Raw genomic sequence first — 27,666 nt, 5'->3', positions numbered from 1 at the left:
GGAAAAAAAACAATCGAGGATGGAGTCGACGCCCATGCGCAATGGAGACAAAAGGAGGAGTCACTCGGTCCCGTGACTCGAAAGACTTCTTCGAAGAAAAACAACTTGTAACACTCCGGCCCAACACCAGATGGCGAGCTAAGCGAGCTATTGCAGAACATGCGTATCTACAGCGACAGATGCCATCGAACATATATTTTTCAATAACAAAACCTATTGGCTGGATTTGTCTCTGAGTGTGTGTTCCTCATTTATTGCCTGTGTGTATGTACAACAAATGCTTAACACTACTCCTTTGATAAGCCTACTGCTCGACCACACTACCACAAAATAGAGCATTAGTATTATCTCTTTTTGCCACTATCTTACCTCTAAAGGGGAACCCTTGGACTCTGTGCATGCTATTCCTTACTTTGAAATAGCACATACAGAGCCAACTTCCTACACAAGGTTGCAGCCACAATCACTCTCTATTGCCATAGGCTGACAAGTGGGATAGTCACGTGAAAAGGGAAAGTTTTGCATGATGTGTATCCAAGCAACAGCTGTAATACTAACAGATCATGGACAGACACACACACGCCACCAAGGTAACAATACAGTGTAACCTTATTTGTAAGTATGAACTCTATTCATCCCCATAGCATAATGCCTCTTTGTGCAAGTTATCACTTGATACAAGCTAAAGCTTATTGTATTAATGTGACTATTCCCTCCTCCAGCCACCTATCTGAAGACACAAAAACACAAAGAAGCAGTATTCCAATACGTATCCCAAAAAATCTATATTGTTAGGTTTGGTTTCCAGGGCAGCCTTGAGAAACCTTGTAGCTTCAAAGTCTTAAAACATCAAAACAATTACTGGCAGAAAGAGACATCAACTTGTATCCCCCACTCCCAAAGCAAACTAGCCCAATCTAGATCAGATTTATTTCTGGAGACTTGATATGGTATTCTGAACATGCCATGTAGTAAACACAGCAAGTACCTGAATATATTCCAGATTGTTGAGGAGCGGCGGCTTCTTCATTCCAAAGTCGTGCGGTATGAGTGTGTAGAAGCGATTGGAGAGGTCCAGTATCTGTGGCTCACTCCCACCGCTGGAAACAGCCTGTAGGGAAGGATTTGTGTACAGGTTAAAGCGCTACCTTACTTATGGCGAAATGATGATGAGTCTAAAAAATAACCTTCCAGGGAAGGAAATAAGCATCTGAAATTTAGATTCACAGAAACATAGAAGTCAGGCATCTGAAATTCTCACAAACACATTCCTGGTGATCAGAAGCTGCGGCTAAGGACAGCTGACGTGGTATGAGCTACTTTACGTGCACATGATGTAGAACAAACTGTATTGTTACTTTTGACAAGTCATCTAGTACAAGTCTGCTGCAAGAGGATTCAATAAAAGCTGCTTCCATCTCAAAATTCCACCCCTAAAAAGTGAACACAAAAATGTAAATCAGAACCTAGCACCATCCTTTTCCTTTGGCTTTACCTCAGGTTTCAACCTCTTCATTATACATTTTCCAGTGAATGCCATAATGATGCAGGGTGTAGGATCTCATCTCTAGTTGTCAAATCATGCAGTCATTTGATGACATTGTGCTGCTGCAGCACCAGAAGCAAGGGGTACACACCTGTGGCGGGGAGGAGAACTGATTGATTAGCAGTGCGGAGACGCCAGATTAATAAGGGTAGAAGACAGAGGTATTCGCTAAGACCTCAAGAAAATCACAAGAAAATACGGGGCAGAGTTCCTGAGCTGATCCTTTGCGGGTTTCGGCTACAGGGTAACTTGTCGTTTGTGAAGTGAAGTCTTGAAGTAAATAAACCTCCTAATGTTCTGAATAATTATTCTGTACCCAAAACTAGATGGAGGATAGGGCAAAGATTGTGACCTACAGCACCACATGGAACAAAGCATTTATGCTCCAAGCCTATCAATAGCTCAAAAATAAATGAGAAATTAGTATAAGCTAAAGGTGACTATCATAGTAGTAAAGTTGTAAATTGTGTTTTGGGAGCAGGACAGCTATGTTTGCGTTGCTTTCCATTAATCAAATGTATTTCTATTTCTACCTGTTTCTGTTCTCTGTAAAGCACTCTGATGGGCTCTTGTTAGTTTAGCAAGCACTACAATCCTAGGGCATAAAATCCTCAAATAAATGACTAAATAAAGGGGACAGTTATTTAAAAACAATGATCAACTTATCTATGTAGGAGAAACATCTTTAATAAAATACTGGTTGTAGTGAAATATTATTCAAGATATATATGTTCGAAGTTAGGTGTCTAGTGCTTTTGGATGTCAGGAGTAGCTGGACAATCCCTGAGGCTTTACACTGAATGACTGCAGACTATGACGAGATGAAATCATTTAAACTGTAGCCCAAAAGACCTTGGTTGATGCCTATTTTCTACCTGTGTTTTTCCCAATCTATCCTCTCCAGTAGGCGGATTATGCCATTTTCTAGACTTGGAGAGTCCTCAAATTTTATTTAACATCCATAATAAAAACAAAACATCCATTTGATAATTATGGTCCTCTCCAAGCAGAGTGAGCGTCCTCTACACAGACTACAGCTTGTTGCACTGTATGCTGCATCACGTGTTGCTACTGACAAACTAGTCAGCCAGCACACGGGTAAATGGTAGGTGAATAAATCCTTCATTGGCATCAGTGAGGGTTTATTGATACGGGGTGTTTGATACCAAACATTCCTATTTTCAGTGAAGCCATCATGTAGCTGGGGAACTCGTATTGACCAGTGTCCAGTATATGTACTTAAAAAATGGCTTCTCTGTTCACTCACTATGCCTAAGATTCGACAAAGGCATAGTAGGGGCCTATCTGCTCTTGCAGATATGTCCTCAAATGTAATCTAATGCACCCTGCCTTCGTGCTGTAAAGCCTGCTTGTAGGGGTGACTTACATATATTACTTGCATTGTTAGTGGGCATGGCACACAGGTTGTGTGCCATGTCGTGTTTTCACTTTTAACTGCACCAAGACAAGAAGCCTACAATGGCAGTCTGCATGTGCTAGGTGAGGGGTCCCGATGGTGGCACAATACACGCTGCAGCCCTTGGGGACCCTCTTTGGTACACATGCCCTAGGTACCAGGACACTTACTAGGGACTTAAGGAGGGGGTGGGGGGTTTTGGGGGGCAAAGCTATTGCCACTTTGGGAACAACTGCACAGATTTGGGGAAAGAGATCTGCCACTGAGGACCTGGTTAGCAGGAACCCGGTGCATTTTCAATCAAAACTGCTTAAATTACCAGGTAAAGCGTAGGGGTGACCATGTCAAAAAGGGACACTTTCCTACATGGATGCCCGCGTAGCAGCCTGGCAGCTGTCCAACACCAGGACGCCTTTTGGCAAGACCACACTAGCAGCTTTATCCCGCGTGGAATGAGCCCAAAGTCCCTTAAAGGATTCCTTTATGGCCAGGGTGTAGCATGTCTTTATGCGCAGGACGAACCACCTGGACAAGACTGTGTCTGCACCACCCTCCTCCATCTTAGCACTGGAAAAACTAAGAAAAAGGTGGTCATCCAGCCAGGGTTCTTTTCTGCTCTCAGCGTAAAAGGAAAGAGCTAATTTGCTGTGCAACCGGTGAAGCCTAGCCTCCTCCTTAAAGAGCTGAAGGAGAGAGAAAAAAAGCAGATGTGGACTGCCTTACATAAAAGGGCAAAAAGCACTTTCAGCAAAAAAAGAAGTTTAAGCTTACACCACAAAAAGTGACTTGAATAACATAGGTTGAACAGGCAAATGAAGAAAGACCGAAAAGGTCAACAAATAACCTTTATTAGAGCACACAGTAAACCTTAGCTGAGCCAGAGACAGAACAAATAACATCTGACAGTATAGCTGCCAAAAGGTAAACTTGGTGATCTTCGCACCAGGCTATAAACTTCACCCAATGACAGAATAAACACATTGAGTATATGGGTGCCTAGCAACAAGGATAAAACCCACCACTTCAACAAAGAAATAAAAATTGCTCAGTTGAGGCTGCCCAATCTCCACACAGAGAGATATAGGGTGTGGAGAATCGAGTGTAGAACCCTCCCCTGTTGCTAAGACAGCAGTTGCTCCCTTACAGTCAGATAGATGGGGAAGCAAAGGCTCAGGCTCTTTAAAATGACCCAATATAGAACTATCAGGATAACCTAAGACCAGTCTGTCCTGATCTTCAGAACTCAAAACAGTTGAGGCAGAAGTGGGAAGACAGGCAGGAGGACTGCATCAAACTACAGACAGGTTAAGTCTTCCAGGGAAGCTCTTTTTAGAAACTCCAGTGCACACTAATGTTGACTGTACATTCTTGGATGTGGCAAATACGTCCAACCAAGGCCCGACAAACAGGCAAGGATGCCTTGAGCAATGTCCCAACAAAGATGCTATTTTTCATCAGTCAAGGTAGCACACAGAACTTGCTGGCCCTGGCTATCAGCGAACCTGCCAAATGATATACCATCAGGGAGATACCTTGAAAATACACCTATTTCTAGAGATGTAGTGTCTCCTGGCACAGGATCTGTGACCCCCCCAGTGTCCTACCTGTTGCAGTATCAGATGGCAGTCTTGTTGTCCATTAAGACATGAACTGGCTCCCCCTTGATGGATGACAGAAAGGCCTGAAGAGCTAGCCAAATGACACCCAGCTCCAGTGGGATGATGTGGTGCCTATGGTCCACAGAGGATCAGAGACCCATGATCTCTCCATCTCCGAGAAGACTGCCACAACCCAGCAACAATGCATCCGTAACTACTGTGCGCACTGGGTAGGGAAGGGAGAATGGTCTGCTGTATGTTAGACTGGTGTCCGACAGTCACCACTGGGGCTGCCACTTCCAAAAACGCGGGTGCCAACTGAAAGGCCACCCCAGTGCTGAGCCCACTGTAGACAAAGTTTCCAGAGAAAGGTCTGTGTCAATGGGTACATGGGACAAGCAGCGATGCCAAAAGTGCTGGAACATGGGTAAATTGAAAATGTTCCAATCCCTCCACAAACCGCCAGAAGCTTCTGTGTGAAAGCTTGCGCCCTGCAAGTCCAAGAACACTGCCCAGTCGCTTGAATCCAGGGCAGAAAAATCTGGGAAATACAAATCTTGAACTTGTCCTTCTGATGGAAGTTGTTCAAAAGCCAGAGGCGCGGAATCAGCCTACGTCCTTCATCTTTTCAGGCACTAAGAAATAATGTGAGTAGCACTATCTGTCCTCGCCACCTCTAAGACTCTTCCTATGGCCCCTGTGGCCAGTAGCAAATGCACTTCTTGCATAAGAACAAGGGCATGACCAGCTGATTTTTTCAGAAAAACAGGAGGGATATGAGGAGGGGTGGATGTGAAGGAGGGTGTAGCCTTGTTGTAAGCTCCCCACCACCTACTCATCTGAAGGTAAAGCATGCCAGCCAGACAGGAAAAAAATAATTCTGGCCCCCATCAGTTGCGCATGACCATGGACGAAAAAAAACAAATACTTCTGTCCCAGTAGTCTTTTTTTAGCTATGAAATGGATGTGTTGATTGCTACAAGAGTTGCAAAGTTATCCCTGGTGACAGCCAAGACCAAAAGTGTTGCCTCTAAATTTTTGCTGCCAAAAGGCACAGGAGTGGAGGCATCAGCTGACACCAGTAGGAAGCCTGTCAGAGTCCCAACAGAGGTCAGTCAACACTGCAGTAAGACTGGGAGTCCCACTGGAGACTTCACTGGGCCTGTAAGTGCTACAGATGGAGGTGACATTGCCCTGAAAAGTTGCAGCATGGCAACCTTTACTGCCTCTATCTGGTGGGAGGGAGAGGGTATATGAATGTCCAGGGAATCCATGGCGTGTTGGGACTAGTCTCAGACTAGGCCTTGAGCTGGATGATGGGAGTGGAGTTGAGCCCTTTGAACGCCGAGTGAGCAACTTATCCCCAGAGCAGGAGTGCAGAGAAAACGATGAGTCTTGTATGACTTTCTTGTGCTTGTGGCACAACTTGTCCCTCGATGACTTTTTGTCAGACCTAGAGGGCTCCATTTACCTTGCCTGAGATTTCAAGTGGCCAATTGGCATAGCCTCTGACAAGTTGGTCAGCATGTACTTGGCCTGAGTGACGTGGGTGACTGGGGTGTGAACCTCTCAGAAGCTAAACAATAGGTCAGTTAAACACTCACTGACAGGGTGACCTGAGCACTGCAGAATATTAAGAGTGAGGGCTGTGGGCATCCTGTGTGCACAACAGTGCCATAATCTGTCTGACAGGCCTGTTTGAGGCACATGTAAAACCTTTTGTAAAGAAATGGCTCCCTGTTGCAGTTACCCCCCACTTTTTGCCTGATACTGATGCTGACTTGACTGAGAAGTGTGCTGGGACCCTGCTAACCAGGCCCCAGCACCAGTGTTCTTTCACCTAAAATGTACCATTGTTTCCACAATTGGCACAACCCTGGCACCCAGGTAAGTCCCTTGTAACTGGTACCCCTAGTACCAAGGGCCCTGATGCCAGGGAAGGTCTCTAAGGGCTGCAGCATGTCTTATGCCACCCTAGGGACCCCTCACTCAGCACAGACACACTGCTTGCCAGCTTGTGTGTGCTGGTGGGGAGAAAATGACAAAGTCGACATGAAACTCCCCTCAGGGTGCCATGTCAACCTCACACTGCCTGTGGCATAGGTAAGTCACCCCTCTAGCAGGCCTTACAGCCCTAAGGCAGGGTGCACTATACCACAGGTGAGGGCATAGGTGCATGAGCACGATGCCCCTACAGTGTCTAAGCAAAACTTTAGACATTGTAAGTGCAGGGTAGCCATAAGAAAATATGGTCTGGGAGTCTGTCAAAAACGAACTCCACAGCTCCATAATGGCTACACTGAATACTGGGAAGTTTGGTACCAAACTTCTCAGAATAATAAACCCACACTGATGCCAGTGTTGGATTTATTAAAAATGCACCCAGAGGGCATCTTAGAGATACCCCCTGTATTTTACCCAATTGTTCAGTGCAGGACTGACTGGTCTGTGCCAGCATGCTGCTGAGAGACGAGTGTCTGACCTCATGCGGTGAGAGCCTTTGTGCTCTCTGAGGACAGAAACAAAGCCTGCTCTGGGTGGAGGTGCTTCACACCTCCCCCTGCAGGAACTGTAACACCTAGCAGTGAGCTTCAAAGGCTCAAGCTTCGTGTTACAATGCCCCAGGGCACTCCAGCTAGTGGAGATGCCCGCCCCCTGGACACAGCCCCCACTTTTGGCGGCAAGTCCAGGAGAAATAATGAGAATAACAAGGAGGAGTCACTGGCCAGTCAGGACAGCCCCTAAGGTGTCCTGAGCTGAGGTGACTCTGACTTTTAGAAATCCTCCATCTTGTAGAAGGAGGATTCCCCCAATAGGGATAGGAATGTGACCCTCTCCCCTTGGGAGGAGGCACAAAGAGGGTGTACCCACCCTCAGGGCTAGTAGCCATTGGCTACTAACCCTCCAGACCTAAACACGCCCTTAAATTTAGTATTTAAGGGCTCCCCTGAACCTAAGAATTTAGATTCCTGCAACTTACCGAAGAAGACGACTGCTGAGCTGAAAACCCCTGCAGAAGAAGAAAGAAGACACCAACTGCTTTGGCCCCAGTCCTACCGGCCTGTCTCCTGCCTTCTAAATAACCCTGCTCCAGCGACGCTTTCTCCAGGACCAGCGACCTCTGAATCCTCAGAGGACTGCCCTGCTTCCAAGAGACCAAGAAACTCCAGAGGACAGCGGTACTGCTCCAAAAAGACTGCAACTTTGTTTCGAAGGAGCAGATTTAAAGACCCCTGCAACTCCCCGCAAGAAGCGTGAGACTTGCAACACTGCACCCGGCGACCCAGACTCGACTGGTGGAGAACCAACACCTCAGGGAGGACCCTCCGGCGACTCCGAGTCCGTGAGTAACCAAAGTTGTCCCCCCTGAGCCCCCACAGCGACGCCTGCAGAGGGAATCCCGAGGCTCCCCCTGACCGCGACTGCCTGAACTCCATTTCCCGACGGCTGGAAAAGACCCTGCAGCCGCAGCCCCCAGCACCTAAAGGAACGGAACTCCTGAGCAGGAGTGACCCCCAGGAAGCCCTCTCCCTTGCCCAGGTGGTGGCTACCCCGAGGAGCCCCCCCCTTGCCTGCCTGCAACGCTGAAGAGATCCCTTGATATCTCATTGATTTCCATTGAAAACCAGACGCTTGTTTCTACACGGCACCCGGCCGCCCCAGTGCCGCTGAGGGTGTACTTTTTGTGTGGACTTGTGTCCCCCCCGGTGCCCTACAAAACCCCCCTGGTCTGCCCTCCGAAGACGCGGGTACTTACCTGCTGGCAGACCGGAACCGGGGCACCCCCTTCTCTCCATTGAAGCCTATGCGTTTTGGGCACCTCTTTGACCTCTGCACCTGACCGGCCCTGAGCTGCTGGTGTGGTAACTTTGGGGTTGCTCTGAACCCCCAACGGTGGGCTACCTTGGACCCAAACCTGAGACTTGTAAGTGATTTACTTACCTGACAAAAACTAACAAAAACTTACCTCCCCAGGAACTGTGAAAATTGCACTGTGTCCACTTTTAAAACAGCTTATTGTGTTTTATGTAAAAAGTATACATGCTAATGTAATGATTCAAAGTTCCTAAAGTACTTACCTGCAATACCTTTCAAATGAGATATTACATGTAGAATTTGAACCTGTGGTTCTTAAAATAAACTAAGAAAAGATATTTTTCTATAACAAAACCTATTGGCTGGATTTGTCTCTGAGTGTGTGTTCCTCATTTATTGCCTGTGTGTATGTACAACAAATGCTTAACACTACCCCTTTGATAAGCCTACTGCTCGACCACACTACCACAAAATAGAGCATTAGTATTATCTCTTTTTGCCACTATCTTACCTCTAAGGGGAACCCTTGGACTCTGTGCATACTATTCCTTACTTTGAAATAGTGCATACCGAGCCAACTTCCTACATTGGTGGATCAGCGGTGGGGTACAAGACTTTGCATTTGCTGGACTACTCAGCCAATACCTGATCACACGACAAATTCCAAAAATTGTCATTAGAAATGGTTTTTGCAATTTGAAATTTTTCTAAATTCTTAAAAGTCCTGCTAGGGCCTTGTGTTAGTCCCTGTTAGCATTTCCTTTTAGAGTTTAAAAGTTTGGTAAAAGTTTGAATTAGATCCTAGAACTAGTTTTAGTTTCTTAAAAAGTATTCCAACTTTTAGAAGCATAATGTCTACTACAGATGTGAATGTGGTGGAACTTGACACCACACCTTACCTCCATCTACAGATGAGAGAGCTAAGGTCACTATGTAAACTAAAAAAAAATAGCAATGGGCTCCAGACCTTCCAAACTACAGCTCCAGGAGCTGTTGGCAGAGTTTGAAAGAGCCAACCCCTCTGAGGATGGCAACACAGAGGATGAGTATAGTGACTTGGAGGGTGATTCCCCCCCACCAGTCCTATCTAGGGAGGACAGGGCCTCTCAAGCCCTGACTCCACAAATCATAGTCAGAGATGCTGGTTCCCTCACAGGAGGGACCAACCTCTCTGAAATCACTGAGGATAACTCCAGTGAAGAGGACATCCAGTTAGCCAGGATGGCCAAAAGATTGGCTTTGGAAAGACAGATCCTAGCCATAGAAAGGGAAAGACAAGAGATGGGCCTAGGACCCATCAATGGTGGCAGCAACATAACTAGGGTCAGAGATTCTCCTGACATGTTAAAAATCCCTAAAGGGATTGTGACTAAATATGAAGATGGTGATGACATCACCAAATGGTTCACAGCTTTTGAGAGGGCTTGAGTAACCAGAAAAGTAAGCAAATCTCACTGGGGTGCTCTCCTTTGGGAAATGTTCACTGGAAAGTGTAGGGATAGACTCCTCACACTCTCTGGAAAAGATGCAGAATCTTATGACCTCATGAAGGGTACCCTGATTGAGGGCTTTGGATTCTCCACTGAGGAGTATAGAATTAGATTCAGGGGGGCTCAAAAATCCTCGAGCCAGACCTGGGTTGATTTTGTGGACTACTCAGTGAAAACACTGGATGGTTGGTGTAGGACGTTGGCTCTGTATGCACTATTTCAAAGTAAGGAATAGTATGCACAGAGTCCAAGGGTTCCCATTAGAGGTAAGATAGTGGCAAAAAAGAGATAATACTAATGCTCTATTTTGTGGTAGTGTGGTCGAGCAGTAGGCTTATCAAAGGAGTAGTGTTAAGCATTTGTTGTACATAAACACAGGCAATAAATGAGGAACACACACTCAGAGACAAATCTAGCCAATAGGTTTTGTTATAGAAAATGAAAATGTCACTTACCCAGTGTACATCTGTTCGTGGCATCAGTCGCTGAGATTCACATGGTATGCATGAGCTCGCCATCTGGTGTTGGGTCGGAGTGTTACAAGTTGTTTTTCTTCGAAGAAGTGTTTTCGAGTCACGGGACCGAGTGACTCCTCCTTCTGTGCTCATTGCGCATGGGCGTCGACTCCATCTTCGATTGTTTTCCCCGCAGAGGGTGAGGTAGGAGTTGTACTATAGTAATAGTGCCCGCGCAATGAGAAATGTAAGTATGTACCTATTAAAGGATTAAATAATATATATACACAAATGTACAAAATTGAAGGTAACTTCTGAACTGCTACAGGCTTCCGGGGAGGTGGGTGGGTCCATGTGAATCTCAGCGACTGATGCCACGAACAGATGTACACTGGGTAAGTGACATTTTCAGTTCGATGGCATCTGTCGCTGTAGATACACATGGTATGCATAGACTAGTAAGCAGTTAGTTCCCCATAAGCGGTGGTTTAGCCTGTAGGAGTAGAAGTTGTCTGAAATAGAGTTCTTAATACAGCTTGACCTACTGTAGCTTGTTGTGCGGATAGCACATCTATACAGTAGTGTTTGGTGAATGTGTGAGGCGTAGACCAAGTGGCTGCTTTACATATTTCCTGCATTGGGATGTTTCCTAAAAAGGCCATTGAAGCACCTTTTTTCCTTGTTGAATGTGCCCTGGGAGTAATGGGCAGTTGTCTTTTTGCTTTAAGGTAGCAGATTTGGATGCATTTAACTATCCATCTGGCTATACCTTGTTTTGATATTGGGTTACCTGCATGAGGTTTTTGGAATGCAATAAATAGCTGTTTAGTTTTTCTGATGTTTTTTGTTCTGTCAATGTAGTACATTAATGCTCTTTTGACATCTAATGTATGTAGTGCTCTTTCAGCCACAGAATCTGGCTGTGGGAAAAAAACTGGTAGTTCTACCGTTTGATTTAGATGGAATGGTGAAATAACTTTTGGTAAAAATTTTGGATTAGGTCGTAGGACGACCTTATTTTTATGTATTTGTATAAAAGGCTCTTGTGTTGTGAACGCTTGAATTTCACTTACTCTTCTTAGAGATGTAATGGCGATGAGAAAGGCAACTTTCCAGGTTAGGAATTGTATTCCGCAAGAGTGCATGGGTTCGAAAGGTGGGCCCATGAGTCTTGTTAGAACCACGTTTAGGTTCCATGAAGGAACAGGTGGTGTTCTTGGTGGTATAATTCTTTTAAGCCCTTCTATGAATGCTTTGATAACTGGTATCCTATACAAGGAAGTTGAATAGGTAGTTTGCAGGTATGCAGATATTGCTGCAAGGTGTATTTTAATAGAAGAGAAGGCTAGCTTTGCTTTTTGTAAATGGAGCAAGTAATTTACTATATGTTTTGGAGTTGCGTCTAGTGGTTGTATCTGATTATGATGGCAGTACCAAACAAATCTTTTCCACTTACTTGCGTAGCAGTGTCTAGTGGATGGCCTTCTGGCCTGCTTTATGACTTCCATACACTCTTGGCTAAGTTGTAAGTGTCCGAATTCTAGGATTTCAGGAGCCAGATTGCTAGATTCAGCGATGCTGGGTCCGGGTGTCTGATCTGTTGGTTGTGTTGCGTTAACAGATCTGGTTTGTTGGGCAGTTTGATGTGTGGTACTACAGACAGATCTAGCAGTGTTGTGTACCAGGGTTGTCTTGCCCACGTTGGTGCTATTAAAATGAGTTTGAGTTTGTTTTGACTCAATTTGTTTACTAGGTAAGGAAGGAGAGGGAGAGGAGGAAAAGCGTAAGCAAATATTCCTGACCAGTTCATCCATAGGGCATTGCCTTGGGATTGCTTGTGTGGGTATCTGGACGCAAAGTTTTGGCATTTTGCGTTCTCTTTTGTTGCAAATAAGTCTATTTGTGGTGTTCCCCAGAGTGTGAAGTAGGTGTTCAGAATCTGTGGGTGGATTTCCCATTCGTGGACTTGCTGGTGATCTCGAGAGAGATTGTCTGCCAGCTGATTCTGGATCCCCGGAATAAACTGTGCTATTAGACCAATTTGATGGTGGATTGCCCACTTCCATATTTTTTGAGCTAACAAGCTTAACTGCGTTGAATGTGTTCCTCCTTGTTTGTTTAGATAATACATCGTTGTCATGTTGTCTGTTTTGACAAGGATGTATTTGTGGGTTATGATTGGTTGGAAAGCTTTTAGTGCTTGAAAAACTGCTAATAATTCTAGATGATTTATATGCAGTTTTGTTTGATGTATGTTCCATTGTCCTCTTATGTTGTGTTGATTGAGATGTGCTCCCCACCCTGTCATGGAAGCATCTGTTGTTATTACGTACTGTGGCACTGGGTCTTGGAAAGGCCGCCCTATGTTTAAATTTATACTGTTCCACCATAGAAGCGAGAGGTAAGTTTGGCGGTCTAGCAACACCAGATCTAGAAGGTGACCCTGTGCTTGAGACCACTGTGAGGCTAGGCACTGTTGTAAGGGCCTCATGTGCAGTCTTGCGTTTGGGACAATGGCTATGCATGAGGACATCATGCCTAGGAGCTGTAGTATTGTTCTTGCTTGTATTGTTCGGTTTGGAGACATGTGTTGAATGACTCTGTTGAAATTGTGGATCCTTTGTGGAGTTGGCGTTGCTACTCCTTTTGTTGTGTCTATTATGGCTCCTAGATATTGCTGTACTTTGCTTGGCAGAATGTTTGATTTTGCAAAGTTGACGGTGAACCCTAGTTTGTAGAGGGTTTGTATGACTTGATTTGTGTGGTTTGAGCATTGTGTGAGCGAACTGGTTTTGATTAGCCAGTCGTCTAGATACGGGAACACATGTATTTGCTGCCTTCTGATGTGTGCAGCGACTACTGCTAGGCATTTTGTGAATACTCTTGGAGCGGTTGTTAAACCAAAAGGCAATACTTTGAATTGGTAATGTATTCCTTTGAATACAAACCTTAGATATTTCCTGTGTGATTGATGTATTGGTATATGGAAATATGCGTCCTTGAGGTCTAGGGTTGTCATGTAGTTGTGTTTTTTGAGCAATGGTAACACTTCTTGTAGTGTGACCATGTGAAAGTGGTCTGATTTGATGAATGTGTTTACTACTCTGAGGTCTAGAATTGGTCTCAGTGTTTCGTCCTTTTTTGGTATCAAGAAGTACAGTGAATAAACTCCTGTGTTTATTTGTGTGCTTGGTACTAATTCTATTGCATTTTTTTGCAGTAGTGCTTGAACTTCTATCTCTAGAAGCTGTGAATGGTATTTTGATAAATTTTGTGATTTTGGTGGTATGTCTGGAGGGAATTGCAGGAATTCTATGCAATAACCATGTTGGATAATTGCTAGGACCCATGTGTCTGTAGTTATTTTGTCCCATGCTTCGTAATATTGACGTATCCTCCCCCCCACTGGTGTTGTGTGGGAGGGGTGAGTGACGTGTGAGTCACTGCTTGTTGGTAGTGGTTTTGGGGCTTTGAAATCTTCCTCTATTCCTAGGGAATTGCCCCCCTCTATACTGGCCCCGAAAACCTCCCCTGTACTGTCCCTGGTAGGTGGGCGGTGCGGACTGTGAGGTGCTAGCTTGTGTGGCCTGACCCCGAAACCCTCCTCTAAAAGGTGTTTTGCGGAAGGTGTTATAAGATCCTCTGCTCTGCGGGGAGTAGAGTGCGCCCATGGCCTTGGCAGTGTCAGTGTCCTTCTTGAGCTTTTCTATGGCTGTGTCGACCTCCGGACCGAACAGAAGTTTTTCGTTTACTGGCATGTTAAGCACTGCCTGCTGAATTTCTGGCTTGAATCCAGACGTTCTGAGCCATGCGTGCCTACGGATGGTAACCGACGTATTAATGGTCCTTGCGGCCGTGTCTGCTGCATCCATGGAGGAGCGTATTTGATTGTTGGAAATGTTTTGACCCTCCTCAACAACCTGTTTTGCTCTTTTTTGCAGATCTTTTGGGAGATGTTCAATGAGATGCTGCATCTCATCCCAGTGGGCTCTGTCGTATCGCGCTAGCAGCGCTTGTGAATTTGCGATGCGCCACTGGTTTGCTGCTTGGACAGCAACCCTCTTCCCGGCTGCATCGAACTTCCTGCTTTCTTTATCTGGGGGAGGTGCATCCCCAGAAGTGTGTGAATTTGCCCTTTTTCTGGCAGCCCCTACCACCACAGAATCTGGTGGCAGCTGAGAGGTGATGAATACAGGGTCCGTAGGAGGCGCCTTATACTTTTTGTCCACCCTAGGCGTCACTGCCCTACTTTTAACTGGCTCCTTGAAAATGTCCTTTGCATGGCGTAGCATGCCTGGGAGCATCGGCAGGCTTTGGTAGGAGCTGTGGGTTGAAGAGAGGGTGTTAAATAAAAAATCATCCTCTACTTGTTCCGAGTGTAGTTCCACATTATGGAATAGTGCTGCTCTAGCCACCACTTGTGAGTAGGCTGTGCTGTCTTCCGGTGGTGATGGCCTAGTTGGGTATGTGTCTGGGCTGTTATCAGACACTGGTGCGTCGTACAAGTCCCACGCATCCTGATCTTGGTCATCGTGGCTCATGGCGGTGTGAGCTGGTGAATGTGACGGGGTGTAAGTTGGCGAAGCCGGAGTTACAGGTGGAGGCGAGGGAGGAGGTGTTACCTTTTGTGCTGTTTGTTGCTGAGGAGTAAACTGAAGCGTTCTCTTTCGTTTGACAGGTGGAAGGGTACTGATCTTCCCAGTCCCCTGCTGAATAAAGATACGCTTTTGCGTGTGATCCACGTCACTGGATTGCAGTTCTTGTTCAAATCTATGTTTCTTCATTTGTGAAGACATAGAATGCTCTTCAGTATAGGAGCCTGAAACAGGGTCTGATGTCGCTTTTTTCGGCTCCGAAAACCCTGTTGATTGTTTTTTCAGCTCCGAGGTAACCTTCCTCTTTTTCTGTGCCGAAATTCTTGGCCTCTATGGTCTTCGGCGCCACTGTCTCGGCGTCGATCCGTGTCGACACCGAACTCTCGGTGTCGATGCTTCTGTTTAGCACTCTCTCGGTCCCGAGGAGGCTGCGTGCCGGTGTCTCGACCGAAGTCGGACGATCTCGACACTGAATGGGCCTTTTTCGGTGCCGATTGTTGGTCACCGAGAATTTGGGTGGAGCCATGGCCGGTTGGCAGTGGCGTCCCCTGGGCCTTCTTTCCTTTTTTAAGTTCTGATCTCGACGTCTTACTCACAGTTTTTGTAGAGTCTAGCTCGTCGGAGTCTGAATCCTGGATGGAAAAGGATTCCTCCTGTTCCTCTTCTGTCTCGAACTGTCGACGCTCCTTTGGCGTGGACGCCATCTGCAGTCTTCTCGCTCGACGGTCGCGCAGAGTTTTTCGGGACCGGAACGCCCGACAGGCCTCACAGGATTCTTCGCTGTGCTCGGGTGACAGGCACAGGTTACAGACCGAGTGTAGGTCTGTATAAGGATATTTGTTGTGGCATTCGGGGCAGAATCGAAACGGGGTCCGTTCCATCGGCGTTGTTCTCCACGCGGTCGGGCCGACTAGGCCCCGACGGGGTGCCGAAATCTACCCCGAAGGGCACCGAAGCGCTTCGATGTTCAACGCGTCGTCGTATGTGTCTATCTCGAACCGGATCGCAACGATACCGTCGAAAATCTTCCGTTTTCAGCTATCTTTCCGTTCCGAAACCCGGAGCGACAGGAACACGTCCGAACCCGATGGCGGAAAGAAAACAATCGAAGATGGAGTCGACGCCCATGCGCAATGAGCACAGAAGGAGGAGTCACTCGGTCCCGTGACTCGAAAACACTTCTTCGAAGAAAAACAACTTGTAACACTCCGACCCAACAACAGATGGCGAGCTCATGCATACCATGTGTATCTACAGCGACAGATGCCATCGAACATATCTTTTCTTAGTTTATTTTAAGAACCACAGGTTCAAATTCTACATGTAATATCTCATTTGAAAGGTATTGCAGGTAAGTACTTCAGGAACTTTAAATCATTACATTAGCATGTATACTTTTTACATAAAACACAATAAGCTGTTTTAAAAGTGGACACAGTGCAATTTTCACAGTTCCTGGGGGAGGTAAGTTTTTGTTAGTTTTCACAGGTAAGTAAGTCACTTACAGGTTTCAGTTTTTGGTCCAAGGTAGCCCACCGTTGGGGGTTCAGAGCAACCCCAAAGTTTTCACACCAGCAGCTCAGGGCCGGTCAGGTGCAAAGGTCAAAGAGGTGCCCAAAACACAGACTATAATGGAGAGAAGGGGGTGCCCCGGTTCCGGTCTGCCAGCAGGTAAGTACCCGCGTCTTCGGAGGGCAGACCAGGGGGGTTTTGTAGGGCACCAGGGGGGACACAAGTCCACACAGAAAGTACACCCTCAGCAGCGCGGGGGCGGCCGGGTGCAGTGTGCAAACAAGCGTCGGGTTTCCTTTAGTTTTCAATGGGAGACCAAGGTGTCTCTTCAGCGATGCAGGCAGGCAAGGGGGGGGGCTCCTCGGGGTAGCCACCACCTGGGCAAGGGAGAGGGCCTCCTGGGGGTCACTCCTGCACAGAAGTTCCGTTTCTTTAGGGGCTGGGGGCTGCGGGTGCAGTGTCTTTTCCAGCCGTCGGGAAATGGAGTTCAGACAGTCGCGGTCAGGGGGAGCCTGGGGATTCCCTCTGCAGGCGTCGCTGTGGGGGCTCAGGGGGGACAACTTTGGTTACTCACAGTCGTAGAGTCGCCGGAGGGTCCTCCCTGAAGCGTTGTTTCTCCACCAGTCGAGTCGGGGTCGCCGGGTGCAGTGTTGCAAGTCTCACGCTTCTTGCAGGGAGTTGCAGGGGTCTTTAAAGCTGCTCCTTGAAACAAAGTTGCAGTTCTTTTGGAGCAGTGCCGCTGTCCTCGGGAGTTTCTTGGTCTCTTGGAAGTAGGGCAGTCCTCTGAGGATTCAGAGGTCGCTGGTCCTGGAGAAAGCGTTGCTGGAGCAGGGTTCTTTAGAAGGCAGGAGACAGGCCGGTAGGACTGGGGCCAAAGCAGTTGGTGTCTTCTTTCTTCTTCTGCAGGGGTTTTCAGCTCAGCAGTCTTCTTCTTCGGTAAGTTGCAGGAATCTAAATTCTTAGGTTCAGGGAAGCCCTTAAATACTAAATTTAAGGGCGTGTTTAGGTCTGGGGGGTTAGTAGCCAATGGCTACTAGCCCTGAGGGTGGGTACACCCTCTTTGTGCCTCCTCCCAAGGGGAGGGGGTCACATCCCTAATCCTATTGGGGAATCCTCCATCTGCAAGATGGAGGATTTCTAAAAGTTGGAGTCACTTCAGCTCAGGACACCTTAGGGGCTGTCCTGACTGGCCAGTGACTCCTCCTTGTTTTTCTCATTATTTTCTCCGACCTTGCCGCCAAAAGTGGGGGCCGGGGCCGGAGGGGGCGGGCAACTCCACTAGCTGGAGTGTCCTGCGGTGCTGGCACAAAGGGGTGAGCCTTTGAGGCTCACCGCCAGGTGTGACAGGTCCTGCCTGGGGGAGGTGTTAGCATCTCCACCCAGTGCAGGCTTTGTTACTGGCCTCAGAGTGACAAAGGCACTCTCCCCATGGGGCCAGCAACATGTCTCGGTTGTGGCAGGCTGCTGGAACTAGTCAGCCTACACAGATAGTCGGTTAAGGTTTCAGGGGACACCTCTAAGGTGCCCTCTGGGGTGTATTTTAAAATAAAATGTACACTGCCATCAGTGTGCATTTATTGTGCTGAGAAGTTTGATACCAAACTTCCCAGTTTTCAGTGTAGCCATTATGGTGCTGTGGAGTTCGTGTAAAACAGACTCCCAGACCATATACTCTTATGGCTACCCTGCACTTACAATGTCTAAGGTATTGCTTAGACACTGTAAGGGCACAGTGCTCATGCACTGGTGCCCTCACCTATGGTATAGTGCACCCTGCCTTAGGGCTGTAAGGCCTACTAGAGGGGTGACTTATCTATACCTGCATAGGCAGTGAGAGGCTCGCATGGCACCCTGAGGGGAGTGCCATGTCGACTTACTCGTTTTGTTCTCACCAGCACACACAAGCTGGCAAGCAGTGTGTCTGTGCTGAGTGAGGGGTCTCCAGGGTGGCATAAGATATGCTGCAGCCCTTAGAGACCTTCCTTGGCATCAGGGCCCTTGTACCAGGGGTACCACTTACTGACCTGGACAGGAGGATGTAAGGCAGAGTAGGCCCTGCAACAAACCAGCCTATTTCCTCTACTCTTCCTCGCCTGACAGACTAGGAAGACTCTCCCAGCTTTGGCTGAGTCTCCTGGCCTGTGGGCTGGGGGGGGGGGGGAGGGGGGCTTGTGTAAAGAAATGGCTCCCTGTTGCAGTTACCCCCCACTTTTTGCCTGATACTGATGCTGACTTGACTGAGAAGTGTGCTGGGACCCTGCTAACCAGGCCCCAGCACCAGTGTTCTTTCACCTAAAATGTACAGTTGTTTCCACAATTGGCACAACCCTGGCACCCAGGTAAGTCCTTTGTAACTGGTACCCCTGGTACCAAGGGCCCTGATGCCAGGGAAGGTCTCTAAGGGCTGCAGCATGTCTTATGCCACCCTAGGGACCCCTCACTCAGCACAGACACACTGCTTGCCAGCTTGTGTGTGCTGGTGACAACAAAACGAGTAAGTCGACATGGCACTCCCCTCAGGGTGCCATGCCAACCTCACACTGCCTGTGGCATAGGTAAGTCACCCCTCTAGCAGGCCTAACAGCCCGAAGGCAGGGTGCACTATACCACAGGTGAGGGCATAAGTGCATGAGCCCTATGCCTCTACAGTGGCTAAGCAAAACCTTAGACATTGTAAGTGCAGGGTAGCCATAAGAGTATATGGTCTGGGAGTCTGTCAAAAACGAACTCCACAGCTCCATAATGGCTACACTGAATACTGGGAAGTTTAGTATCAAACTTCTCAGAATAATAAACCCACACTGATGCCAGTGTTGGATTTATTAAAAAATGCACACAGAGGGCATCTTAGAGATACCCCCTGTATTTTACCCAATTGTTCAGTGCAGGACTGACTGGTCTGTGCCAGCATGCTGCTGAGAGACGAGTGTCTGACCTCATGCGGTGAGAGCCTTTGTGCTCTCTGAGGACAGAAACAAAGCCTGCTCTGGGTGGAGGTGCTTCACACCTCCCCCCTGCAGGAACTGTAACACCTAGCAGTGAGCTTCAAAGGCTCAAGCTTCGTGTTACAATGCCCCAGGGCACTCCAGCTAGTGGAGATGCCCGCCCCCTGGACACAGCCCCCACTTTTGGCGGCAAGTCTAGGAGAAATAATGAGAATAACAAGGAGGAGTCACTGGCCAGTCAGGACAGCCCCTAAGGTGTCCTGAGCTGAGGTGACTCTGACTTTTAGAAATCCTCCATCTTGTAGAAGGAGGATTCCCCCAATAGGGATAGGAATGTGACCCCCTCCCCTTGGGAGGAGGCACACAGAGGGTGTACCCACCCTCAGGGCTAGTAGCCATTGGCTACTAACCCCCCCAGACCTAAACACGCCCTTAAATTTAGTATTTAAGGGCTTCCCTGAACCTAAGAATTTAGATTCCTGCAACTTACCGAAGAAGACGACTGCTGAGCTGAAAACCCCTGCAGAAGAAGAAAGAAGACACCAACTGCTTTGGCCCCAGTCCTACCGGCCTGTCTCCTGCCTTCTAAATAACCCTGCTCCAGCGACGCTTTCTCCAGGACCAGCGACCTCTGAATCCTCAGAGGACTGCCCTGCTTCCAAGAGACCAAGAAACTCCCGAGGACAGCGGTACTGCTCCAAAAAGACTGCAACTTTGTTTCGAAGGAGCAGATTTAAAGACCCCTGCAACTCCCCGCAAGAAGCGTGAGACTTGCAACACTGCACCCGGCGACACCGACTCGACTGGTGGAGAACCAACACCTCAGGGAGGACCCTCCGGTGACTCTACGACTGTGAGTAACCAAAGTTGTCCCCCCTGAGCCTCCACAGCGACGCCTGCAGAGGGAATCCCCAGGCTCCCCCTGACCGCGACTGTCTGAACTCCATTTCCCGACGGCTGGAAAAGACCCTGCACCCGCAGCCCCCAGCCCCTAAAGAAACGGAACTTCTGTGCAGGAGTGACCCCCAGGAGGCCCTCTCCCTTGCCCAGGTGGTGGCTACCCCGAGGAGCCCCCCCCTTGCCTGCCTGCATCGCTGAAGAGACCCCTTGGTCTCCCATTGAAAACTAAAGGAAACCCGACGCTTGTTTGCACACGGCACCCGGCCGCCCCCGCGCTGCTGAGGGTGTACTTTCTGTGTGGACTTGTGTCCCCCCCGGTGCCCTACAAAACCCCCCTGGTCTGCCCTCCGAAGACGCGGGTACTTACCTGCTGGCAGACCGGAACCGGGGCACCCCCTTTTCTCCATTATAGTCTGTGTGTTTTGGGCACCTCTTTGACCTTTGCACCTGACCGGCCCTGAGCTGCTGGTGTGATAACTTTGGGGTTGCTCTGAACCCCCAACGGTGGGCTACCTTGGACCAAAAACTGAAACCTGTAAGTGACTTACTTACCTGTGAAAACTAACAAAAACTTACCTCCCCCAGGAACTGTGAAAATTGCACTGTGTCCACTTTTAAAACAGCTTATTGTGTTTTATGTAAAAAGTATACATGCTAATGTAATGATTTAAAGTTCCTGAAGTACTTACCTGCAATACCTTTCAAATGAGATATTACATGTAGAATTTGAACCTGTGGTTCTTAAAATAAACTAAGAAAATATATTTTTCTATAACAAAACCTATTGGCTAGATTTGTCTCTGAGTGTGTGTTCCTCATTTATTGCCTGTGTGTATGTACAACAAATGCTTAACACTACTCCTTTGATAAGCCTACTGCTCGACCACACTACCACAAAATAGAGCATTAGTATTATCTCTTTTTTGCCACTATCTTACCTCTAAGGGGAACCCTTGGACTCTGTGCATACTATTCCTTACTTTGAAATAGTGCATACAGAGCCAACTTCCCTACATTGGTGGATCAGCGGTGGGGTACAAGACTTTGCATTTGCTGGACTACTCAGCCAATACCTGATCACATGACAAATTCCAAAAATTGTCATTAGAAATTGATTTTTGCAATTTGAACTATTTTTCTAAATTCTTAAAAGACCTGCTAGGGCCTTGTGTTAGATCCTGTTTAGCATTTCTTTTAGAGTTTAAAAGTTTGGTAAAAGTTTGAATTAGATCCTAGAACTAGTTTTAGTTTCTTAAAAAGTATTCCAACTTTTAGAAGCATAATGTCTAGTGCAGAGATGAATGTGGTGGAACTCGACACCACACCTTACCTCCATCTTAAGATGAGGGAGCTAAGGTCACTCTGTAAAATAAAGAAAATAGTAATGGGCCCCAGACCTTCCAAACTACAGCTCCAGGAGCTGTTGGCAGAGTTTGAAAAGGCCAACCCCTCTGAGGATGGCAACTCAGAGGATGATGATAGTGACTTGGAGGGTGATTCCCCCCTACCAGTCCTATCTAGGGAGGACAGGGCCTCTCAAGCCCTGACTCCACAAATAATAGTCAGAGATGCTGGTTCCCTCACAGGAGGGACCAACAACTCTGAAATCACTGAGGATAACTCCAGTGAAGAGGACATCCAGTTAGCCAGGATGGCCAAAAGATTGGCTTTGGAAAGACAGATCCTAGCCATAGAAAGGGAAAGACAAGAGATGGGCCTAGGACCCATCAATGGTGGCAGCAACATAAATAGGGTCAGAGATTCTCCTGACATGTTGAAAATCCCAAAAGGGATTGTAACTAAATATGAAGATGGTGATGACATCACCAAATGGTTCACAGCTTTTGAGAGGGCTTGTGTAACCAGAAAAGTGAACAAATCTCACTGGGGTGCTCTCCTTTGGGAAATGTTCACAGGAAAGTGTAGGGATAGACTCCTCACACTCTCTGGAAAAGATGCAGAATCTTATGACCTCATGAAGGGTACCCTGATTGAGGGCTTTGGATTCTCCACTGAGGAGTATAGGATTAGATTCAGGGGGGCTCAAAAATCCTCGAGCCAGACCTGGGTTGACTTTGTAGACTACTCAGTAAAAACACTAGATGGTTGGATTCAAGGCAGTGGTGTAAGTAATTATGATGGGCTGTACAATTTATTTGTGAAAGAACACCTGTTAAGTAATTGTTTCAATGACAAACTGCATCAGCATCTGGTAGACCTAGGACCAATTTCTCCCCAAGAATTGGGAAAGAAGGCGGACCATTGGGTCAAGACTAGGGTGTCCAAAACTTCCACAGGGGGTGACCAAAAGAAAGGGGTCACAAAACCTCCCCAGGGGAAGGGTGGTGAGACAGCCAAAAACAAAAATAGTAAAGAGTCTTCTACAGGCCCCCAAAAACCTGCACAGGAGGGTGGGCCCAGAGCCTCTTCACAAAACAATTCTGGGTACAAGGGTAAAAACTTTGATCCCAAAAAGGCCTGGTGTCGTAACTGTAGTCAGTCTGGACACCAAACTGGAGACAAGGCCTGTCCCAAGAAAGATACCACTTCTAACTCCACTCCAGCTAAAACTGGAATAGCCAGTCTCCAAGTGGGATCAACAGTGTGCCCAGAGCAAATCAGGTGTCACACTGAAGCTACATTAGTCTCTGAGGGTGGGGTGGATTTAGCCACACTGGCTGCCTGGCCCCCTAACATGCAAAAATACAGGCAGCAGCTCTTAATTAATGGGACAAGTGTAGAGGGCCTGAGGGATACAGGTGCCAGTGTCACTATGGTGACAGAGAAACTGGTTTCCCCTGGCCAATACCTGGCTGGACAAACTTATCCAGTCACCAACGCTGACAATCAGACTAAAGTACATCCCATGGCTATGGTAACTTTAGAGTGGGGAGGGGGTCAATGGCCTGAAACAGGTGGTGGTCTCCTCAAATATCCCAGTAGACTGTTTGCTTGGAAATGACCAGGAGACCTCAGCATGGGCTGAGGTGGAACTGAAAACCCATGCAGCCATGCTGGGTATCCCTGAACTGGTGTGTGTCAAGACAAGGGCACAGTGAAAGGCTCAGGGTGAAAAAGTAGAGCTGGAGTCTGGAAGAAAGGCCCAGCCTACCAAGAGGAAAGGAAAGTCAGCTGGGAAACCAGCTGCAACACAGCAAGAAAAAGAGAACCTCTCTTCTCAGGAAGAAGTTCTGCCCTCTGAGGGAACTGAGCCTATGGAGCTGGAACCTTATCAGGTTGAGCTCTTAGGCCCAGGGGGACCCTCAAGGGAAGAGCTGTGTAAGGGACAAGAAACCTGTCCCTCTCTTGAAGGCCTTAGGCAGCAAGCTGCTGAAGAGTCCAATGGCAAGAAAAATGGAACACATAGGGTCTATTGGGAAGATGGACTCTTGTACACTGAGGCAAGAGATCCCAAACCTGGTGCCACTAGGAGAGTGGTAGTGCCTCAGGGTTTCAGAGAGTTTATTCTGACCTTAGCCCATGATATTCCCCTTGCTGGGCATTTGGGACAAACCAAGACGTGGGAGAGATTAGTCAACCACTTCTACTGGCCCAACATGTCCCAGAAGGTTAAGGAGTTTTGCCTCTCCTGCCCCACCTGTCAAGCCAGTGGTAAGACAGGTGGGCATCCAAAGGCCCCCCTCATTCCACTTCCAGTGGTGGGGGTCCCATTTGAAAGAGTGGGTGTGGACATAGTTGGCCCACTAGAACCTCCCACAGCCTCAGGAAATATGTACATCCTAGTAGTAGTGGATCATGCTACTAGGTATCCTGAAGCTATTCCCCTTAGGTCGACTACTGCCCCTGCAGTAGCCAAGGCCCTCATTGGTATCTTTACCAGAGTGGGTTTCCCTAAGGAGGTGGTGTCTGACAGAGGTACCAACTTCATGTCAGCATACCTAAAACACATGTGGAATGAGTGTGGGGTGACTTATAAATTCACTACACCATATCATCCCCAAACTAATGGCCTTGTTGAGAGATTCAACAAGACATTAAAGGGCATGATCATGGGGCTCCCAGAAAAACTCAAAAGGAGATGGGATGTCCTCCTGCCATGTCTGCTTTTCGCTTACAGAGAGGTGCCTCAGAAGGGAGTAGGATTCTCACCCTTTGAACTTCTGTTTGGCCACCCTGTAAGGGGACCACTTGCTCTTGTTAAAGAAGGCTGGGAGAGACCTCTTCATGAGCCTAAACAAGACATAGTGGACTATGTACTTGGCCTTCGCTCAAGGATGGCAGAGTACATGGAAAAGGCAAGTAAAAACCTTGAGGCCAGCCAACAACTCCAGAAGTTGTGGTATGACCAAAAGGCTGCACTGGTTGAATTTCAACTAGGGCAGAAAGTCTGGGTTCTGGAGCCTGTGGCTCCCAGGGCACTCCAGGACAAATGGAGTGGCCCTTACCCAGTACTAGAAAGGAAGAGTCAGGTCACCTACCTGGTGGACCTGGGCACAAGCAGGAGCCCCAAGAGGGTGATCCATGTGAACCGCCTTAAGCTCTTCCATGACAGGGCTGATGTAAACCTGTTGATGGTAACAGATGAGGACCAGGAGGCTGAGAGTGAACCTCTCCCTGATCTCCTCTCATCAGACCCTAAAGATTGCTCAGTGGATGGAGTGATCTACTCAGACACCCTCTCTAGCCAACAGCAGTCTGACTGTAGGAAGGTCCTGCAGCAGTTTGATGAACTCTTTTCCCTAACCCCTGGTCAGACACACCTGTGTACCCATGATGTGGACACAGGAGACAGCATGCCTGTCAAAAACAAAATATTTAGACAGTCTGACCAAGTTAAGGAAAGCATCAAGGTGGAAGTCCACAAGATGCTGGAATTGGAAGTAATTGAGTACTCTGACAGCCCCTGGGCTAGCCCAGTGGTCTTAGTCCCCAAACCTCCCACCAAAGAAGGAAAGAGAGAGATGAGGTTTTGTGTGGACTACAGAGGTCTCAACTCTGTCACCAAGACAGATGCTCATCCCATTCCTAGAGCTGATGAGCTAATAGACAAATTAGGGGCTGCCAAATTCTTAAGTACCTTTGACTTAACAGCAGGGTACTGGCAAATCAGAATTGCCCCTGGAGCAAAAGAAAAGACCGCATTCTCCACACCTGATGGGCATTATCAGTTCACTGTTATGCCCTTTGGTTTAACGAATGCCCCTGCCACCTTCCAAAGGTTGGTGAATCAAGTCCTTGCTGGGTTGGAATCCTTTAGTGCAGCTTATCTTGACGATATTGCTGTCTTCAGCTCCACCTGGCAGGATCACCTGGTCCACCTGAAGAAGGTTTTGAAGGCCCTGCAATTTGCAGGCCTCTCTATCAAGGCATCCAAATGCCAGATAGGGCAGGGAACTGTGGTTTACTTGGGACACCTTGTAGGTGGAGGCCAAGTTCAGCCACTCCAGCCTAAGATCCAGACTATTCTGGACTGGGCAGCTCCAAAAACCCAGACTCAAGTCAGGGCATTCCTTGGCTTGACTGGGTACTACAGGAGGTTTGTGAAGGGATATGGATCCATTGTGACAGCCCTCACAGAACTCACCTCCAAGAAAATGCCCAAGAAAGTAAACTGGACTGTAGAATGCCAACAGGCCTTTGGCACCCTGAAACAAGCTATGTGCACAGCACCAGTTCTAAAAGCTCCAGATTACTCCAAGCAGTTCATTGTGCAAACAGATGCCTCTGAACATGGGATAGGGGCAGTTTTGTCCCAAACAAATGATGATGGCCTTGACCAGCCTGTTGCTTTCATTAGCAGGAGGTTACTCCCCAGGGAGCAGCGTTGGAGTGCCATTGAGAGGGAGGCCTTTGCTGTGGTTTGGTCCCTGAAGAAGCTGAGACCATACCTCTTTGGTACTCACTTCCTAGTTCAGACTGACCACAGACCTCTCAGATGGCTGATGCAAATGAAAGGTGAAAATCCAAAACTGTTGAGGTGGTCCATCTCCCTACAGGGAATGGACTTTATAGTGGAACACAGACCTGGGACTGCCCATGCCAATGCAGATGGCCTTTCCAGGTTCTTCCACTTAGAAAATGAAGACTCTCTTGGGAAAGGTTAGTCTCATCCTCTTTCGTTTGGGGGGGGGGGGGTTGTGTAAGGAAATGCCTCCTTGGCATGGTTACCCCCTGACTTTTTGCCTTTGCTGATGCTATGTTTTGAATTGAAAGTGTGCTGAGGCCTGCTAACCAGGCCCCAGCACCAGTGTTCTTTCCCTAACCTGTACTTTTGATTCCACAATTGGCACACCCTGGCATCCAGATAAGTCCCTTGTAAGTGGTACCCCTGGTACCAAGGGCCCTGATGCCAAGGAAGGTCTCTAAGGGCTGCAGCATATCTTATGCCACCCTGGAGACCCCTCACTCAGCACAGACACACTGCTTGCCAGCTTGTGTGTGCTGGTGAGAACAAACGAGGAAGTCGACATGGCACTCCCCTCAGGGTGCCATGCCAGCCTCTCACTGCCTATGCAGGTATAGATAAGTCACCCCTCTAGTAGGCCTTACAGCCCTAAGGCAGGGTGCACTATACCATAGGTGAGGGCACCAGTGCATGAGCACTGTGCCCCTACAGTGTCTAAGCAATACCTTAGACATTGTAAGTGCAGGGTAGCCATAAGAGTATATGGTCTGGGAGTCTGTTTTACACGAACTCCACAGCACCATAATGGCTACACTGAAAACTGGGAAGTTTGGTATCAAACTTCTCAGCACAATAAATGCACACTGATGGCAGTGTACATTTTATTGTAAAATACACCCCAGAGGGCACCTTAGAGGTGTCCCCTGAAACCTTAACCGACTATCTGTGTAGGCTGACTAGTTCCAGCAGCCTGCCACAACCGAGACATGTTGCTGGCCCCATGGGGAGAGTGCCTTTGCACAATGAACTGCTTGGAGTAATCTGGAGCTTTTAGAACTGGTGCTGTGCACATAGCTTGTTTCAGGGTGCCAAAGGCCTGTTGGCATTCTACAGTCCAGTTTACTTTCTTGGGCATTTTCTTGGAGGTGAGTTCTGTGAGGGCTGTCACAATGGATCCATATCCCTTCACAAACCTCCTGTAGTACCCAGTCAAGCCAAGGAATGCCCTGACTTGAGTCTGGGTTTTTGGAGCTGCCCAGTCCAGAATAGTCTGGATCTTAGGCTGGAGTGGCTGAACTTGGCCTCCACCTACAAGGTGTCCCAAGTAAACCACAGTTCCCTGCCCTATCTGGCATTTGGATGCCTTGATAGAGAGCCCTGCAGATTGCAGGGCCTTCAAAACCTTCTTCAGGTGGACCAGGTGATCCTGCCAGGTGGAGCTGAAGACAGCAATATCGTCAAGATAAGCTGCACTAAAGGATTCCAACCCAGCAAGGACTTGATTCACCAACCTTTGGAAGGTGGCA

At 47.8% G+C, this 27,666-nt stretch overlaps 1 protein-coding gene across 1 annotated transcript in view; it reads right to left on the bottom strand.

The window, feature by feature from the left end:
• Nucleotides 1-27,666, bottom strand: part of PARP1 (poly(ADP-ribose) polymerase 1) — a 377,066-nt gene that overhangs the window by 115,417 nt on the left and 233,983 nt on the right. Inside the window, exon 16 of the mRNA XM_069236169.1 lies at nucleotides 989-1,111. Within this exon, the coding sequence (XP_069092270.1) occupies nucleotides 989-1,111 (123 nt within the window). The remainder of the gene's footprint in view (nucleotides 1-988; nucleotides 1,112-27,666) is intronic.

Source organism: Pleurodeles waltl, chromosome 5 (assembly GCF_031143425.1).
Source record: "Pleurodeles waltl isolate 20211129_DDA chromosome 5, aPleWal1.hap1.20221129, whole genome shotgun sequence".
Lineage (NCBI taxonomy): Eukaryota > Metazoa > Chordata > Amphibia > Caudata > Salamandridae > Pleurodeles > Pleurodeles waltl.
This window is presented reverse-complemented; position numbering and strand designations above follow the sequence as displayed.